General features: G+C 43.2%; 5 protein-coding genes and 1 pseudogene across 12 annotated transcripts; 2 read left to right on the forward strand and 4 right to left on the reverse strand.

Moving 5' to 3' along the window:
- The first annotated feature begins 59 nt into the window (after window positions 1-59).
- On the forward strand, window positions 60-1,443 carry LOC129586857 (uncharacterized). Its single transcript, XM_055480322.1, has 3 exons — window positions 60-759; window positions 869-1,277; window positions 1,346-1,443. The coding sequence occupies exons 1-3, from the start codon at window positions 292-294 to the stop codon at window positions 1,441-1,443; spliced, it is 975 nt and encodes a 324-aa protein (XP_055336297.1). The 5' UTR covers window positions 60-291.
- Window positions 1,444-1,974: 531 nt separating this feature from the next.
- Window positions 1,975-4,199, reverse strand: LOC129586820 (transmembrane protein 184C-like). The gene is given in 8 exon segments (XM_055480265.1): window positions 1,975-2,174; window positions 2,238-2,416; window positions 2,501-2,600; window positions 2,672-2,843; window positions 2,846-2,877; window positions 2,957-3,031; window positions 3,133-3,338; window positions 3,598-4,199. Coding segments are annotated over 8 exon segments (1,116 nt in total). The 5' UTR covers window positions 3,898-4,199; the 3' UTR covers window positions 1,975-2,122.
- Window positions 4,200-4,989: 790 nt separating this feature from the next.
- Window positions 4,990-7,463, reverse strand: LOC129586787 (uncharacterized; annotated as a pseudogene).
- On the forward strand, window positions 7,317-10,401 carry LOC129586792 (uncharacterized). 8 transcript variants are annotated; one of them, XR_008690210.1, is made up of 6 exons: window positions 7,317-7,967; window positions 8,050-8,363; window positions 8,434-8,807; window positions 8,882-9,084; window positions 9,185-9,315; window positions 9,431-9,444. XR_008690210.1 is itself a non-coding variant. In XM_055480219.1 (3 exons), exon 3 carries the CDS (start codon window positions 9,446-9,448, stop codon window positions 10,217-10,219), a length of 774 nt encoding a protein of 257 aa, XP_055336194.1. In that variant the 5' UTR covers window positions 8,998-9,084; window positions 9,259-9,310; window positions 9,431-9,445; the 3' UTR covers window positions 10,220-10,401. The 8 variants fall into 8 exon arrangements, 2 of the variants coding, with proteins under 2 accessions (XP_055336194.1, XP_055336193.1); XR_008690208.1 differs by having other exon boundaries at window positions 7,318-7,653; window positions 7,751-7,967; window positions 9,185-9,437; XR_008690209.1 differs by having other exon boundaries at window positions 7,319-7,967; window positions 9,259-9,437.
- Window positions 10,402-10,417: 16 nt separating this feature from the next.
- Window positions 10,418-13,992, reverse strand: LOC129586788 (uncharacterized). The gene is made up of 8 exons (XM_055480210.1): window positions 13,939-13,992; window positions 13,366-13,442; window positions 12,741-13,101; window positions 12,131-12,359; window positions 11,560-12,045; window positions 11,260-11,463; window positions 11,142-11,189; window positions 10,418-10,997 (listed from the first exon to the last, which is right to left on the reverse strand). Exons 1-8 carry the CDS (start codon window positions 13,975-13,977, stop codon window positions 10,798-10,800), a joined length of 1,644 nt encoding a protein of 547 aa, XP_055336185.1. The 5' UTR covers window positions 13,978-13,992; the 3' UTR covers window positions 10,418-10,797.
- A 505-nt stretch (window positions 13,993-14,497) lies between these two features.
- LOC129586791 (uncharacterized) lies at window positions 14,498-16,010 on the reverse strand. Its single transcript, XM_055480217.1, has 3 exons — window positions 15,622-16,010; window positions 15,249-15,528; window positions 14,498-15,081 (listed from the first exon to the last, which is right to left on the reverse strand). Exons 1-3 carry the CDS (start codon window positions 15,748-15,750, stop codon window positions 14,702-14,704), a joined length of 789 nt encoding a protein of 262 aa, XP_055336192.1. The 5' UTR covers window positions 15,751-16,010; the 3' UTR covers window positions 14,498-14,701.
- Between the last annotated feature and the right edge of the window lie 44 nt (window positions 16,011-16,054).

Below are 16,054 nucleotides of genomic sequence, written 5' to 3' on the forward strand. Positions count from 1 at the left end.
GTGCACGCATGGATTAAGTGTTGTATTTACGCACAAATACGAACGTTTTGCACTGAGCTTAAAATTAATTACTTATATTTACGATTACATAGCGAATTTAGTAGCAAAGTTAGCAAAGTTAGCAAATTTAGTAGCAAAGTCTTGTATCTGGTTGGATTTTCTGCTTACTGACGCTAGTCTCCAGTACAAGTAAGTACACACGTTTACGGTCACCATATCTAGCGGAACGGAGCGTAACAGATTGGAGATAAGCATTTCGCAACAGAAACACCCATTAAACATTTTGGCCTCATGGGGCACGACGACGATGCTCAGACAGCAGGCGGGGAAAATCAAGCTGACAGCGGTCAGCCACCAAGCGAGGCGCCAACGGAAGGTGCGCCTGAGCGCAAAAAATCAGTGGAAAAAGTCCCCACCGAAGATCCTAATGCCACCACGATAACCGATGGAAATACACCATTCCAAACCGCGCTCGCTTCGAAATTCGACCGCATTCCGCTAGTATGGGGAAGAGATGGTTTGCCATTGACCATGGAGAACATTAAAATGAGGCTTCGGGAACGGGCAGAGCTAGCGGAACTACAAAAATCGGCAGGCGAGCACAGTAAAGAACCTTCAGTTTCCGCTGACGATAAGAAAAATAAGCCCGAACGAGAAGGAAAGTATAAGCCACTCATTCAGCCGCATGCGTGGCAGCCGGCGGTTTCTGATGAAAAGTTGAATGAAATGATTTGGGGTCCATATGAACAACGCACCATTGTACGTATGTAAGTTGAACCTCTGCAATCAAAATTTTCTAATGCGACGCCAGTCATTGTTATGCAAAACTTCATGTGTCAACCTACCTTTTTTCTTGAAAATGCTTTAGGGCTTATTTTACGCTTGGGAGCAAGCTCGACAGTCTTCGGAACTATCTCATATCATTGACCGAATATCACACACAGAAGGTGTAACGGCATTCATAATTTTCGATGCATTTGAGAGAGAAAAGTATCCAAATCTTCTGCAAGATGACGACAATGAAGAGGAATACGAGGAAGACGAAAACGGGTTTCCAGTACGACGCGAATCGAAACTACAAGTTGTAGATAAAGAGTGGGAGATTCCCCTGCATATCATCTACTCGAGTACTGACCTGATTACAGCAAAACGCATCATTCCCTTTGTAAAACAGCTCATCTGGCGAGTGGTAGAGACCACCAGAGATCTAGACCCGAAAAACGATGTCCGCTATTTGCGACTGGTCAGCGATGTCAACGAAGTTGTCGTAATGCCAAGTACTGCAACATTCTGCTAGCGTTTCAAAAGCACGTTAGCAGGTAATTTGTGCATGTTTCTTCTATAGTGTTCCCGCGCCATTTTTTGGTGGTGGTACAGGAGCCGCGATCGGAGCCTAATGTCTTATTTGAAAATATGGGCATTGTTACAACGCACCCCAGGTGAAAACTGATGATTCAGGCACTCCATAAACATCACAAAAATAAATACCACGCTGCCAAAGCCAAAGGCGGAAATGCAGACGAAGCTGGACACTAGAAGCAGTCATAAACTGCTTGTCATTGTTACTTTGATTGCTTGTGGAGAAGACTGCCGCTGTTTTGGCGAATATGGCGCAATTTGGATAGCATTTCAAAGCTATCATTCGACCTAGCTGTGCTTTATTAATTACTCTTTGGCTGCACAAGGAATTTTGAAAAGGTCACTATAATGTGATGCATCTGCTCGATTCGCACGGAGGAGATTGTGATGCATACGTACGGATTGCAATAAGTAAAACAAATCACTATCCCTGTATCCGTATCATGCTGTAAGGCAATAATATCTGAATGTACTGTAAACCGGGCCACAGCGTAAACCCTGTGGTTCCCGAGCAGCGGCATCGCAAATATCGCTTTCAACAGCCATCAAAATCACGTTGCTTTAAGCAGCAGTTTTCTTCATAAGATTTTCTTTTTGCGTGGCACTCCGAACAGTGGACCCATGTGCTGCCTTTGAGGTTATCGGAGAACCAGGGGCAGAGCGGGGACGGGCAGCCTGATCCGACACCAACGAACCTTGGGTGGGCTCTTGTTGCACGGCTTTCCCTACAGTGCGCCGGCTCATTAATCGAGCTCTTTCCCGTTCATGAGTTAGGAATGACACTGCTCTTGGCCGGATTGCTTTTATTTGAGAACCTGATCGAAAACGAGAGAGAATTTTCGAAACTGTAATTACAAGAAACTTGCGAAAATTCGCACCGACCAACATTCCTCGCTTGCTCCATAACGTCAGTTTTAACGTCTTGGATGCCGAAAATCGCCCAGAAAGATGGGCAACAGGGAGTCTGGGGTACATCCAAATTCACGTAAGGCTTGTATGAAAATGCAAAATAATGCGCAACCGATGCGACAATCATTTCAGCGCATATGATAATGTCCTGCAAATAAGGGAAAAGTCGGATATGAAAAACACGCCGCTTAAAAAACAGAATTTTTGATTGTACGCAAGGCGTGAAGCGGACCTGTAATCCCGTCGATATGGAACGAATGTCGTTTTCGGGAATCGCGGTTTGCCACTGGGTAACCCCGGCGTTTGTTAAAATGGCAATAAATATTTGCTGCCTGAAAGCCGAGTCAGGTACGAAATTAACAGCAGGCTAGCAATACTGCGCAAGCAGATCATTTTACCATACCAGAAAGAGGCAAAAACAACGAATTTGACGCACAGGAACTTAGCCAGCGGGTACATGGGCTTCAGTTCCTCACGAAATACGAGGTAGAACATAATCAAACAATACATTGCCCAGATTTGTGAGATGTTGGCGAATACAATCAAATATGTCCAAGCGCTGGAGCCGCTAAAATTCCCTCGTGATAAACATCCAGTGACTCGCACAAGCTGCAACGCATAAAACACCCTTCACATTCCTGGAGTTTGCTCGGGTAAAGTATGCTGCCACTGACCTTTGTTAACTTACAAAGATATGGCGGTAATCACTGGCATGATTACTGTGTACTGCAACGTTCCAAGTTTGCAGTTCAGAAGATACTCACTAAAAGTAAAAATTCACCGAACCGAACATTTCACAGGGATTTAATTTCATCAACATTTCTCTACAGTAAAGTAATGAGAAAGACGGAAACCTTCACGTACGCTCCCATTTGCCAAGGTTTCAGAACTAAACGAAACGGAATAAGATGCTTTTGAGGAGGTTTCGATTCCAAGATGTTGATGACGACAATCTTTTCTTCCAGATAGTTCAACAGAAAACGCATGAAATTATACACAACATAAGCTTCATAACATTGTCGAAAAGTTTCAAAATAGATGGCCGATTCCGGGAAGCGCAAAGACAGCCACTGCAACGCGAAAATTTTGCTTTTAAGTGTGCAAACACTGCGGTTACACGGAATCAAGAATCAGTGAATTCCATAGATCGTCCGCACTTGGCCTCGGCTCACTTGACAATAAAAGATGCATCGTGTGGGAGAGATCTACAGAAAATCACTGACCCTGGATAACGTGTAGCCGGTGTAGGCGAAACCGGAAACATCATTCTGAACTGAATCTAGACCAAAGGCGCAGTCCAGTAAGAGACCAGTCCAGTCTAGACCTTACGGCAGTAAGAGAGTAGATGGGTGGCATCCACAAAATTCTCACGATATGCAGCTGGAAGTTGGGCTTTGTGTAGTGGATCAGGTGTTGCAAGATGGTGTGCAGCGACACCGGCAGCGACATCAGAACAAATATCCCGCCAACGAACCATGTCCTCGTTCGAAGGTTGGTCTTCTCCTGAGCAAATATCAGCGCACAAATCGGGATGGCTATGATTAGAAGCACTATGTATACGAAGAATACAAAGGGCTCGATCCATGAGCGCCAGTTTTTCCCAATCGTCCAGATCGCTAAGCGGCTCATTCGGGTGGAAATATTCCATCTGGTTCAGATTGAAATGGATTTCGCTAACTGGATTCCTTGAAAGCTGTTACTCAGCTTTTGGTTTTGTTGGCTGTTATAGTACTACTGCGAAATGCTCCCTATTTGCCTGCTTTTGTTTATCAGTTGTCTGCTCTTTGACAAAATTCAAAATAAGAGTTACGACTTCACAACACGGGCAAAATGGCATGGTACGGTTATCTGAAATGTAGGGTACTGTATCGGTTACACGGCAGCACTGGCTGCTATGTACCTGCAAACCTGTGTGCATACTGGAATGTGTATTTTGCTTTCGTCCCTGTGTAATAGCGTTGACTCGTGCGGAAAAGCATCTGTCGAAAACCCAGTATTCCCAAACATATTTATGGATATTATTAGTATTGCCAAGCGACGACTTCCAATAAATTTTTATACTCCCTGTACAGCTGTACTTACGTATTTTTAAAAGTACAGCCATTTTTGCACCCAAAGGATGTCTCTGCCCTGCCACAACATTGATAATGTAACAACACAATGCGAAATAGCCGAATATTAGCTTATTATTATTAAAGAATAAAGGTATAAATGCTGGATTGAACATGATAACATGCGAAGTGGCATCACGTGTTAGAAATTGAACAGTGGTGCGGCAGTGTGTAGTAAGAAAATTAAGTAATTTCAACTGTCTTACAATTTTTTTAGAAAGTGAAAGTGTGCAGCAAACAATAATAATTATTTCAGTTGCCATTATGTTGCATAAAAATTGACTCCTCTACAGTCGTTACGCGATGGACACTTGTGTGATAGCAATCTTTCCAAAATTCCCCCAGTGCGATACACTTCTATTTGTTGTATCATGTATGATTGAAGTCTGATGCTAGTGTAAAAGGTTATTCGAATGTGGACTGCAAAGTTTTGAAGTTTTTGTCACGGTGTATGCGAAGGAATATTGCGTTCTTCGGGACTCAGTAAGCGTGAATTCGGGCATGGATTCCAGGTTGAGAAAGGACCTACCATAAACGTTCTCTGGATTTAAGTTCCTGCTTAGACATTTGCAAGTGCTGGAACAGGCAAGTGGTAAAACGAACGACAAAATTGGTCTACCCGTTTTATGAAGAACCGAAACTGCATTTCTGAACCTGTTGCAGCCTCACCATGTCGAAAAAAGGTCATAAAAATAACAACGTGGTTACGATTTATGGAGCCCGGTTTTGTCGCTTCATCATGACAGATGGCAAGCTGATTTCGCTGACGCCCTTAACTACATTGATCTCTTTCGATCCGAGAGTGGCCATACTTAGTGCCGGACATATAGACTTCGCATCTGGCTGCTCTTGCTCCTTTCGGCCGCACAAGTCAGCGGCCTGCTTGGCCACACGGTTAATACGGAGCTCGTCCAACATTTTAGCCCGGTTGGTGCATGCTTCCGGTCCAGCTGGTGTCAAGTTCAGCGCTACAGAATACGCAACGATTTAACGAAAGTTGGCTAATTATTCGAACTGCAGTATCTTAGAATTCGCGCCACCAACGTTTTTTCTGTGGCTTCGGGCATTCATTTTGGGTAGCTTTTCTTGGTGGCTTAGGACACACATCTTCATAACAGGGTTCACTGAGGCCAAATATCTCCAGTTCGTCTTCTTGTAGACGCTTCCCAGCACAAGACTTAGCCATAGTGCCCGTGTCGTCATCCAGTCCAGGAGTGCAGGATAAAGGCAGAATCTTGCCGTAGCCACGAGAGCCACAATAACTTCGGCAAGTGCGATCGTCGTTACCGTCCGATGGGCACGTTTTGTCAAACTTCGCTCCGTAGTTCGTCTGCAGGGGACACGGCAAGTTGGCATTGCAGATATCGTTTTTGGATTTGGGTCGGAGATTCTTTAGTTTCTCTTGCCGAACTGTAGCAACGATCAAATAAAAATATATGTAGAAGACCGTGTCGACCTAAATTTACGATACTCGTACATATGAAAACAGCTGGGAAAGACTAAATAAGTCTGCAGCTTCGTAAGTATAAAATCGTCTGTAAATTCATCATTGACCATACCGTAAACCTTTCTGGCAATGGTGTCATTTCGAGGTGGCCATGGAGGATAATTACACCACTGGTCACCCATAGATTCCATTGTTGCGTACCTATTTACACCGATATATTATAAACCTAAAAATCCTCTGCTAAAATCTTTGTCGTGAGCCTACATGTCAGCATCCTCAAGCATTTTTTGTGCATCCTTGTTGGTGCGGAACAGTTCTTCCTCCTTCATAGCGCCAATCAGTTCGTCCAGCTCCATGTAAGCGAAACGCACTTGTCCCATTAGTTTGAAGAAGAACTTTTCCCGGTTTGTTCGATCGTGATTAATCCAACTCAATACCGCCTCGAAAGCCTGGTATTCTGACTAAACAAAAGGTTAGGGTTGGCGATGAACCATTTCATGCAATTCAGTGTAATCTGCTAGCTGTCTGAAGTCACTAACATACATCTATGTTCAGCTTGTCTGATGCCACCAGCAGCTCTAGCTGACCGGAATCCATTTCAAGAAATTCGGGTCATGGTAGATGAATTTGAATCTTTTCAAAATTTTGGTCCATGCCACGTCAAAGTACTTGTGGTCCATGGGGACGTTTCGTAGGATCACGAAAAGATGAAAGTCCGCAAACACATAATCCAAAAACTCCATGCATTGTTTTTGCAGCTTTCATAAACCCATGTTTTTTGCAGCCATCGCAATGTCCGTAACGTTATCAAGAGTAAGCTATTACAAATAATAATTGTCAGCTAAAAATCAAATCAGATGCAACAGGAACTGACCTTTGCTGCACCGGTGTAGACAAATCCAATTATCAACTTCAGTGCCTTAGGCGACACCATCCCCGTTAAATCAATGACCAACTTGCCCGCTTTCCACAGCTTCTCCCAACACGGCACCATAACAACTTTATCATAGAATTCTGAATGGGCCAAGAACATGTGCAGATGAACTTCTTCGCGGTCTTCACCCGCAATTAAAACCATATCTGTGTGCTGCCGACAATGCCAGAAATGGTATATTTTCTGCAGCAAACTAAATATGCGTTAATTAAACAGTATCTGACTCGGACTGCAAAACAGATTTTTGCATACATTTTGGCGTGTAGTGCACTGGCTTTATCCACCCGCATACCGAGACGTACGGCCAATTCCTCGGCATCAAAATTATACGTGCAGATGTCCATCTCCCCGCCCATCTGACTGATCCAGCTTTCCCATCCCTTGTTGAACTTCTCCTCCAGCTCGATCATTCGTTCTCGATCGCCTTTCTCGCATTCTGTTAAGCTGCTTGTATCGGCCTCGCCACAGGAATCGGATACGCTGGACAAATCTTGTCTTCTCGTTTTCACCGATATGTTGTCACCCTTTGGTTTGTACGAACACATTTCGCCGGCTTTACAGTTGCGTAAAGTATAAAATAACCTAAGAGTAAAAGAATAAAAATTTAGAGGTTGCAATAATACCAAAAACTTAGGTCATCTATCATTTACTTCATACAATGAGGTATTTCAAATACAGCAAAACCATTTGAGTTTTTGGGGTCAAATTAGGAGATGCACTGTTGCTACGAGTAATATATCGGCCGAAAATTACGGCAGCAGGGGCCGGGTGTCGATAAACACCCATCTGTACAGTACAACGTTAAATATCAAACAATAGGTGGCAGCGCGAATGGTGCCGAAAAGCGTTTTAAGTTGTCTTGATCAGGCTTTAAGCAGGCACTGTTGCGTTAAGTAAGTGCTTCTATGGGATTTTAGATGACGGAAATATTTACCGCGGATGACGATTTAGGTCCCCTTGGAGGTGCGCTAAAGTCTTTGATATTAATAGGGACCACTGTTGCGTTAGCCACATACTCCGTCAACCATGCTTGGATTAAGTTATTCACTAATTTGCTCAATAATGTGTGGGCAAAATCTCCTACGGCCATTGTCGTCACATTCATCATTGTCGCAGTATGTGTGATAGAAGACGCTGCTTGGTCGATTTTCACGTTTCCAAAAGATAACATGTACCGATGGCTGCTCCTTGGTGTGCTCGCGCTATTGTAAGATTATCTTCTGATTTTCTTGACTATCGCAACTGAGACGTATGCGTGCAATGATAATTAGAGTTTAATGACCTTTAAGGAAGGCTGCGAGCTTCCTGGCAAAAACCGGCATTCTTCCTCGGCTGGTGCAACCACGCAATTATCTGCACAATGTCGTGAAAAACGGAAAGATTACTTTGAATCAGATCCAGTTTTGGGCGGGAGTGTGTGAAGCAGTGATTATCTTAGGAAGTATGCTCAATCATCGGCACGACGGGAAAGCACCCAATGCCGGAGAGGTTTTCTTTGCACTGGTGGTCGCGCTCGCTGTTCTGAGCAGGATGTTTATTCCTGGACCTAGCACCCCACAGAAGACGCCAGAGACGTTCAAATCACTGCAATCGCTTCGAAAACGTAAGGTGGCGTAATATGGCCGCGATTGTTTGACGCTTTGGCTAACGTATAATGGTTTTGTTTTCGGTAGGGTACGCTTCGGTTGGACCAAGAAAATGTTGTATTCTATGTGGCCACTGCAAAGTCGCACTTCCCGAAAATTACGATTTTAACGATGTGGATCCTTTTGAAGAAATTGCAAAAGCTTATTACAGTGACGCAAAAGATGACTAGGATTTAGGAGCAACCAAGTACTTATCAGTTGCATGAGTGAGTCATGCTTTGTGCTGTTCCTCCTCTGGACCGCTTTATCGTGCGGACCATTGGCTAAACATGGACCAAATACTTAAGAATTTTTATAATTTCGGTCACGCACTTGCTCGTCATTGTGTCATCGAATTAGTGACCGTGGAGATTATGACGACGATGGATCAACAGCGATACTGCTATCACATTCACAGTCGAGTAAGTTGGAGTTGTTTTGCTGTAAGCACGTGTAGAAGTACTGTAGTTCATCTCCATTATATGCACATCCCCAGCAGGACGGTAAACGTGTGGATGGTCAAAGAAGCCGCATTATTCTTTTTACCGGATTCCCGGAGAAAGTTTGATGCGTCTTTAATGATCAACCATCAACACCTTCACCTTCCTCCCATGCCGTGTATGTTGCACTCATCGTCGGTATCCCCTTGTACAGATTGCAGCTTAGCAACAAGTCAACAAACAACCAGATTTACTACTGGTAGGTTGTGGAAATAACTCACCTTAGTTAATTGCTACCGTAGATTTTAAGGTTAAGCACGTAACCGACAAAATATATTGATACATTTGCTTGCCATTAGAAATATGACGTCATAATTGGCCTCCTGCACAGTATAAAGGTGAACCTCTACTTTACTTGGTTATGTGTTTGAAGTGGCCGGGTTACCAGTGTGGACTATAGCTTCACGTGGAATTTGCAGTTTGTTGTAAGGTAGATTGGATCGCTCAGTCGGCAAGTCAAATAATTATTATATAATATTTTTTTCCATTTCATAATCTTGTTCTTAAAATCGTAGTTCTGTTACTTTTACCATCTCATTCGACAGACTGCCTTGATCAATATGAGTAGTTCTGGCATGTTCAACCTACACAACTTCGAAATGAACACCGTGTGGGATCCGACATCGACCAGCGTCTTGTTCCCTCTTATATATTACAAACTACATGCCTGCAGCAAAGCAGCCTGGAGAGCGGCAAAATCCACCTGGGTCGAGGAGCAAATGCGCCAGTACGTGTCTCCTCTGCCGCTGATACGCCGAGCGGGGCTGGGGATCCTTGCTGGATCCTTCATAACGTTCCTCTCATACAAATTTTATCGCAGTTGGAGAAAGAACAAAGATCTTATAACTGCAGAGCGAAATGTTCGGGTCTTCGCTGACGACGAACTACTGAGACAGTGGAGTTTGCCCCTCCCGGAAAATCTAGACGAGGACTGGTTCCTGGCCAAACAAGATGAGGAATACTATGCGCGGCAAGGAATACCCAGCAGAATCTACTCAGATTTTGAAATGCCCATGGATTTGTATCTGCAGTCCGGAATATCTACGAGTCGTTGGTTCTGTGATCTACTAGAACGGCAGTTTGTCATCAACGTCAGAGTGATCGAAGAGCCGAAAAGGGTAACCTTTTTCTTTGAAGGCCCACCGCGTAATATAAGCAGGGCTAGGGAATACTTGAGGAGGATAACGTCAAGTCTGTTTGAGCATTCTGCGATTCCTATTATTGAATACCCGTCTACCCCGGCTTCCAGTCGGCCACCAAGTGCGGTATCTACGGGAATGTCGCTGAAATCTGACACAGTCGATCACCATGAAGGTGACGTAAGCAGGCATTAACTGAATGAATTTTTCGTACGATATGCATTCGTGTTTTTTGCATGCTTTATATCTGATAGTAAATTGTATGTTCCAGGTCTAAAAGTATACTTATACTGATATGAGGAACATTAATACAAGCCTGTTCTGATTGCTAAAAAAGCACAAAAAAATAATGAAGTTCAAAATTTTTAATTTAGTAATAAAGTTTTGCTAGTGAGCCACGTTTATTCGCAGAGATGCCGGAAAACAAACAACCAATCTCGTCCGAAATTGATGAAAACAGTTAATAGACAAGAACAAAAGAGCGCAGTCAAAGTATATTTTTCTGACAATTTCACAAAAGAAAACCAAAATCTTATGCGAACTAGAGAAACGCTCAAATGCGTTATAATAATAATTACGTACAAAACAGAAAACAAGAAAAGATAACGCTAACATTGAACGAAGCATCCAACGAACACAGATGATAGTGAATAATTAGGAACTGATAATTTCAAGAACAGAAAAAGATTATTTGTACGGGCAGTGAAGCTTGCTGTATGATTAAACAGATTAAACATTTAAACCTAAAGCACCGCGGATCATCCCTAAGAACATTACTTAATCCGGCAACGTGGAACATGCCGACACTGAACATTTCTCATCCCACATAAATCTGTGGCTCCAAAGTGGATGTCTGGAACATCGCGGCTCCGTTCTGCAGATGCTTTGCGAACTGGCGGCTCCATTTCTGGAGCGCTTCGGGTAGCAGTGACATAGGTAGCTTTCTTGCCCAGCATTTCTTTGCCTAGTGTGTCTACAAAACCGAACAACGGTTCTGGTCAATCATTCCAGTAAAATAGGATAAATCAGCATTATCCTTTGCGAATGACTTAATAGTTTAAATAATACAGTACGGGCATTTCAAAACGTTCCTGATTATTGTGCAGTTTTACTGTACCTGGCAAAACATCGCCTGCGTCACTTCTGATATTGGCTTGTGTTGGTTCTAAAATGTACGTACCCGATGTAATTAAAACTGTTATAGTGTATGTATAGTAAAAGCGTTTCCTTCGTACCCATATCACATCCTTTCCTGGCTTCTACTGCATAATCTGGAATTATGGTACACTGGTCGGTATCGTCTGAAGAGTCCTCACCGACAACTCCGTCGAAATAATCACCACAGCGTTGATCAGTTTCTTCTGCATCCGATAACCCGGCATCCTCTGCGCATGGGTACTGGTTTGTTGTAGCTGGTTCCGGCTGCGTATCAAGTACCACTACGAAGCACATCAACGAAAATGTACACTGAAAAATTTACATCTAGACAAAAAATTAAAATCGAGTTCTATATTAAAATCGGCCGCTTCACTTACAAGAACAAGAGTTGTTTCGGTAGTGACACAAATAAGCATGGATAGTGCGAATCCATTTGATAATTGCGATGCGATCACTTTGACTTGTGGTCAACAGGTGTACTAAATGTGATTCTTGGCGTAAGAGTTTTTCCAAGAGTAAATTTGCGCCTTCCGTAATTATGGTCAGCTCATCTGCTGGAATGTCACCAAGCGATCCAACCTTGTTGATACGCTCGGGAGCACGGGTAGCCTCTGACTTACTGGAGTCGCATTTACTACTGGACTGCGTCTTAACATTTGTAGCAGCGGAAACTGAAGATTTTGGGGCGGTTGTATCAGCTTCCGAACGTTGCACTTCGCTGTTCGGAATGATGGTTATTAGTTCGCGCTTATATCTATTTCCCTTCCTGATGCATCTCGTCGTTTGGTGTACAAAAATCGCCAAGAGGAAAAGGCAGCTGCCCAGTACAGTCCACCAAAAAATATGATGCGTAGCATTAAAATCTGCAAACAAAATTTTTATGGCTTATTTAACCCCTCTTATTATGTCAGTCAACAACGAAAAGACAACCATCAGTGACCTGCTTACCAAATATCGACTTGACGGCTGTTGTTGTTGTATCCTGGTCCTCTATGTCGACCTTAGCTTCTACTCCCTTATTCTCGTTAACTGCCAACGACTGGGGCATTTCATTTGCAGTCGGTTTTGGCTTATTCTGCCTGGATGTAAGCCAACGGTAAAAGTTATTCGATGTTGATCTGTCCGGACGTTTTTGCTTTAGTTCCGTCTCGTGGTCCAGATGTGTACAGTCGCTATCCTGCAACATTTTCGCCGAATAAATCACAGTGCCACACGCAAATAGTATAGCTAAAAAATTTCATGGTAAAAGTTTTGCGAAATCCATATACAGTATGTACAGAAAATTGCAGACCAATAACGATTCCGATTAGCAAAGTTTGAAATCTTGTGATCTAAAACGCTATAATATGTTTGTTTAAGTTCACAAATATACAGTACGCAAATTTACGTACCGTATAGTTGTGACCTTTAAACATATAGCGCATTAAGAATTTGTTTTCTTTAAGGAGAACAAATTCTTAACGCGCTTTATTGACAATGACCAACAGTCAGTTTAACTTGAGATTGCATCAATTGCTAATTATTTAAATTAATCTTGTAAATTACTGTTTGAATTTACCTCTTCCGTGCAGGTGGGTTCATCAGCAAAGGAATTTGTATTCTGCGCAAGAGTGCTTTCTCTCCAGTTTTCTTCAAGTGTTGCAGTATGAACAGGATAATGCACGTCTCGGTTATTTTTCTCGCTAATGAACATGCCAGCGTCAGCATGATGCCCAGAAGGTCGCTGTTCAAATTCATCATGGGTATTCCAAAGATCGAAATCGCCAACCTCCTTGCCATTTAATAGGTTGAGCCTATTATCATTCCAGCTGTTGTAGTTCGAAGTAGGTCGCTGATAAAACGATCTGTGATATGCTGGGATTCCATCTCGCGCTCTTCGGAATTGTGGTAGCTGGTGCTGCGCATACGGAATGGAGTTTCTAGAAAAAGAGTGGAACGAGAAAACCTTCTGGCATAATGTCAGAACTAGAAACCCATCAATAACTAAGACTTGCATTTCCAACTGGAGCAAGTCACAAAATCACCGTGGGTATTACTCCCTGTTATGAAAAGAATATTAGGCAGTTATGCTTCGTTCCTGGCGTGCTGCAAGCCTCGTTCGAGATATCAGTTATTAATAATGTACGGACACTTCTGTTTCCCTAATAAATCAGTAAGTATTGCGTTGACTTTTCAGGAAGTACCCGTATTGTTGTTGTTCGTAACTGTTGTCGGCGAACCTTATTTCCTTGACAACAACACCATCCGTCCCATGGTGTGCCTACAATAACATTAACTTGGTCCGCCTAGACGCCGGCAACTGCTATTTGTATGAGCAGTGCTGCCGCCGCAGCTTGCCAGAATGCTTAATATGTACAGTACATCAAATTTTATAGTAGTACATTTACAGTACATTAGTACATAGTACATTTGCTTACATTTACAGTAGCACTTACAGTGCCATGAAACCGAAGAATATGCATGTATCTCGCATCAGCATGTGATCTTATGAACCAGCCAACTTATCAAAATTAATAATGTGTGTCATGGACTGTTAGAGAGTCCTGAACTTATGCGTAGGTAAGTTCACACTGCCTGTACGGTAATAAGTTTATTGCAACAAAGAGAACTAGCGGAGCTAACTCCAATTAAGACAACAGGGGAGAAATAGGCGGTATGGCGTGTCCAGTTGTACAGTGGGTCAGCAGGAACGGTTTCTGTCACCGTCGTTTTCTATCGCGGCACGTATACTTTATACATGTGGAATGTAGACTGACTTGTTCGTTTAGATTCTCCCGGCATTTGTATTTCTGCATCTTTCTTGACTATGCTGTCAAAATTAATCGCATCTCCCACCAGCTAACAACCTTTTGTGGTATGGAGGATGGTCGATGTAAAAAGGGCTCATGCGTTCCACAGCACCAGTCACTTACGCCTGAGCTTCGCGCATTACCAAAAAACTTAAGTACTTCCGGTCCATGCCCGGAGCTGTCTTAACTGGGGATTCTGTTTGCCGTGCAGCATTCAACAATTTTAATAAGTGCTTTAGTCATTCACTCTTGTTGTTAGTGTTAGAAGAGAGCGCATAAACGCGTCAAGGTAGCTCCGGGCATGGATCATCGGAACACTCATCGAGAGATGCTGTCGCATGAGTTACGATGAAAACATACTGTTCGGATCGGCTTTCAATCAGTTTTGCTGCTTAGCGTAATCCCGTAGCCGTGTTAGTTGTCGCAGCCTAACAGCTGCTGCGATGCCGATGACAGCTTGGCACTGCTTAAAGCACCGCAATTCAGGTGTTACCTATTTCCCGAATTTTCCTTTTCGGAAAAGACGCGAGGGAGATTTTTTTATTACATGTTATAAGGGAAAGAAGCGTGCAGTTTTAAATGCAAAACGTCAGACATACGTAAGCAATGTTACAGATAAAACAAGATAAAATACTGCCTCAAAACAACCATGACGTTCGCCCTTATAGCCGGCTTATCAACAAAATGATTAAAGTGGCCGACACATGTGCGAATGTTGACCGGTACTGCACTAAACCAGATGAAGGAGTCGTTGCTGCTGTCTGTGCATCCTTTTGATGGCGCTCCAAACATCAAAAGAGGATTTCTGTCGAGTTTTCTCAATCAGATTCTGGCAGTCGGTGTAGTTAGCATCCCATTGTGGCAGGCAGGGCGGGATATTAGAGGTCCAATCGGTCAGCGTAAAATTACTGCTCGAAAAACAATATGGCGCGAGAACATTGTCAGTGGTTTTATTTATATAAGTCGCCAAATGCGGCATGGCTTCGGTAGGCTTTGAACGAATATTCACAAAGAAAAACGGCTGACTACAAGAATCCCCGCTAGCATTGTTGCACCTGTAGACTATCTGCATGAACGGGTCCATGTACAGAACGAAGTACCGCACGTTTGCTGCAAGAAGCAACAAAATTATGACGCCAAAATAAGGTGAATTATTCTGTGTGTAAAATCATATTCACTACGTACGCTGGTTTATTTAATACTTCACATACAGGTCGCACATCAGTTCAAGAGGTGTCTACAGCTTGTAAGCAACTACTACGACTCATATAGAGTACCTAACGATGGAGCTTTTCCTGGCCCGGAACCGGTGAGAAAAGCACCAAAATCCGGAAACCACGTGGCTGATGCTCGTACTCCGTCTCCAGTTATGTTAGAAACGGAGCAGATACCAATACATTCTGGATCTTTGTTTGGTACTTTCATGCGGAACGATATGGTCCAGTTATAGGGCACACCGTTCTCGATTCCGGCGCCAAGTGGAATAAAGATGTTGGTACATTGATAATCAATGATACCTGGTGTATACGCCGAATACTCGTACCATACCCCTGCATGCTGTTAACATTGTAACTATTAAACAAAGTACAGGAAGCAAATACGGCGGAAGGCGTACATTTTGGAATTTCTGTACATTTAAGTAATACGAACTTCAATGGGATCGTGAAAAATTATTGGAGGCACCGTTGGAACTTTGCACGTCGTCGGATTTTGGCACAGATGGTAGGGAATACTGCAGAACACCAGTAGGAATGTGGTGCGGGAAAATAAATCAAGCATGGTAAAATCTGGTTTCCTCAAGTTTTTCGCGATAAGGCTTTCTTTCTCTTAGAATTGCGCCGTAGATGAGGTACCGCTTGAACAGTCGAGAGCGTTAATACGCGTTGCGTGATTAGTAGGACATCTCGTTGGAAATACCACAGAAAATTCGTTAAGTACGTTACATCTCCGCTGTCACTGGACATTTGACGCTCTTTGTATGCATGGCCTCAGGATGACATGCAGTGACCCTGCACTACATTACTGTACATTTATAGCATGCGTACATTTGCACACTTCACGTATCGTGGCAAGTCGCTAGGAG

This window comes from Paramacrobiotus metropolitanus, unplaced genomic scaffold (assembly GCF_019649055.1).
Source record: "Paramacrobiotus metropolitanus isolate TYO unplaced genomic scaffold, Prichtersi_v1.0 Parri_scaffold0000022, whole genome shotgun sequence".
Lineage (NCBI taxonomy): Eukaryota > Metazoa > Tardigrada > Eutardigrada > Parachela > Macrobiotidae > Paramacrobiotus > Paramacrobiotus metropolitanus.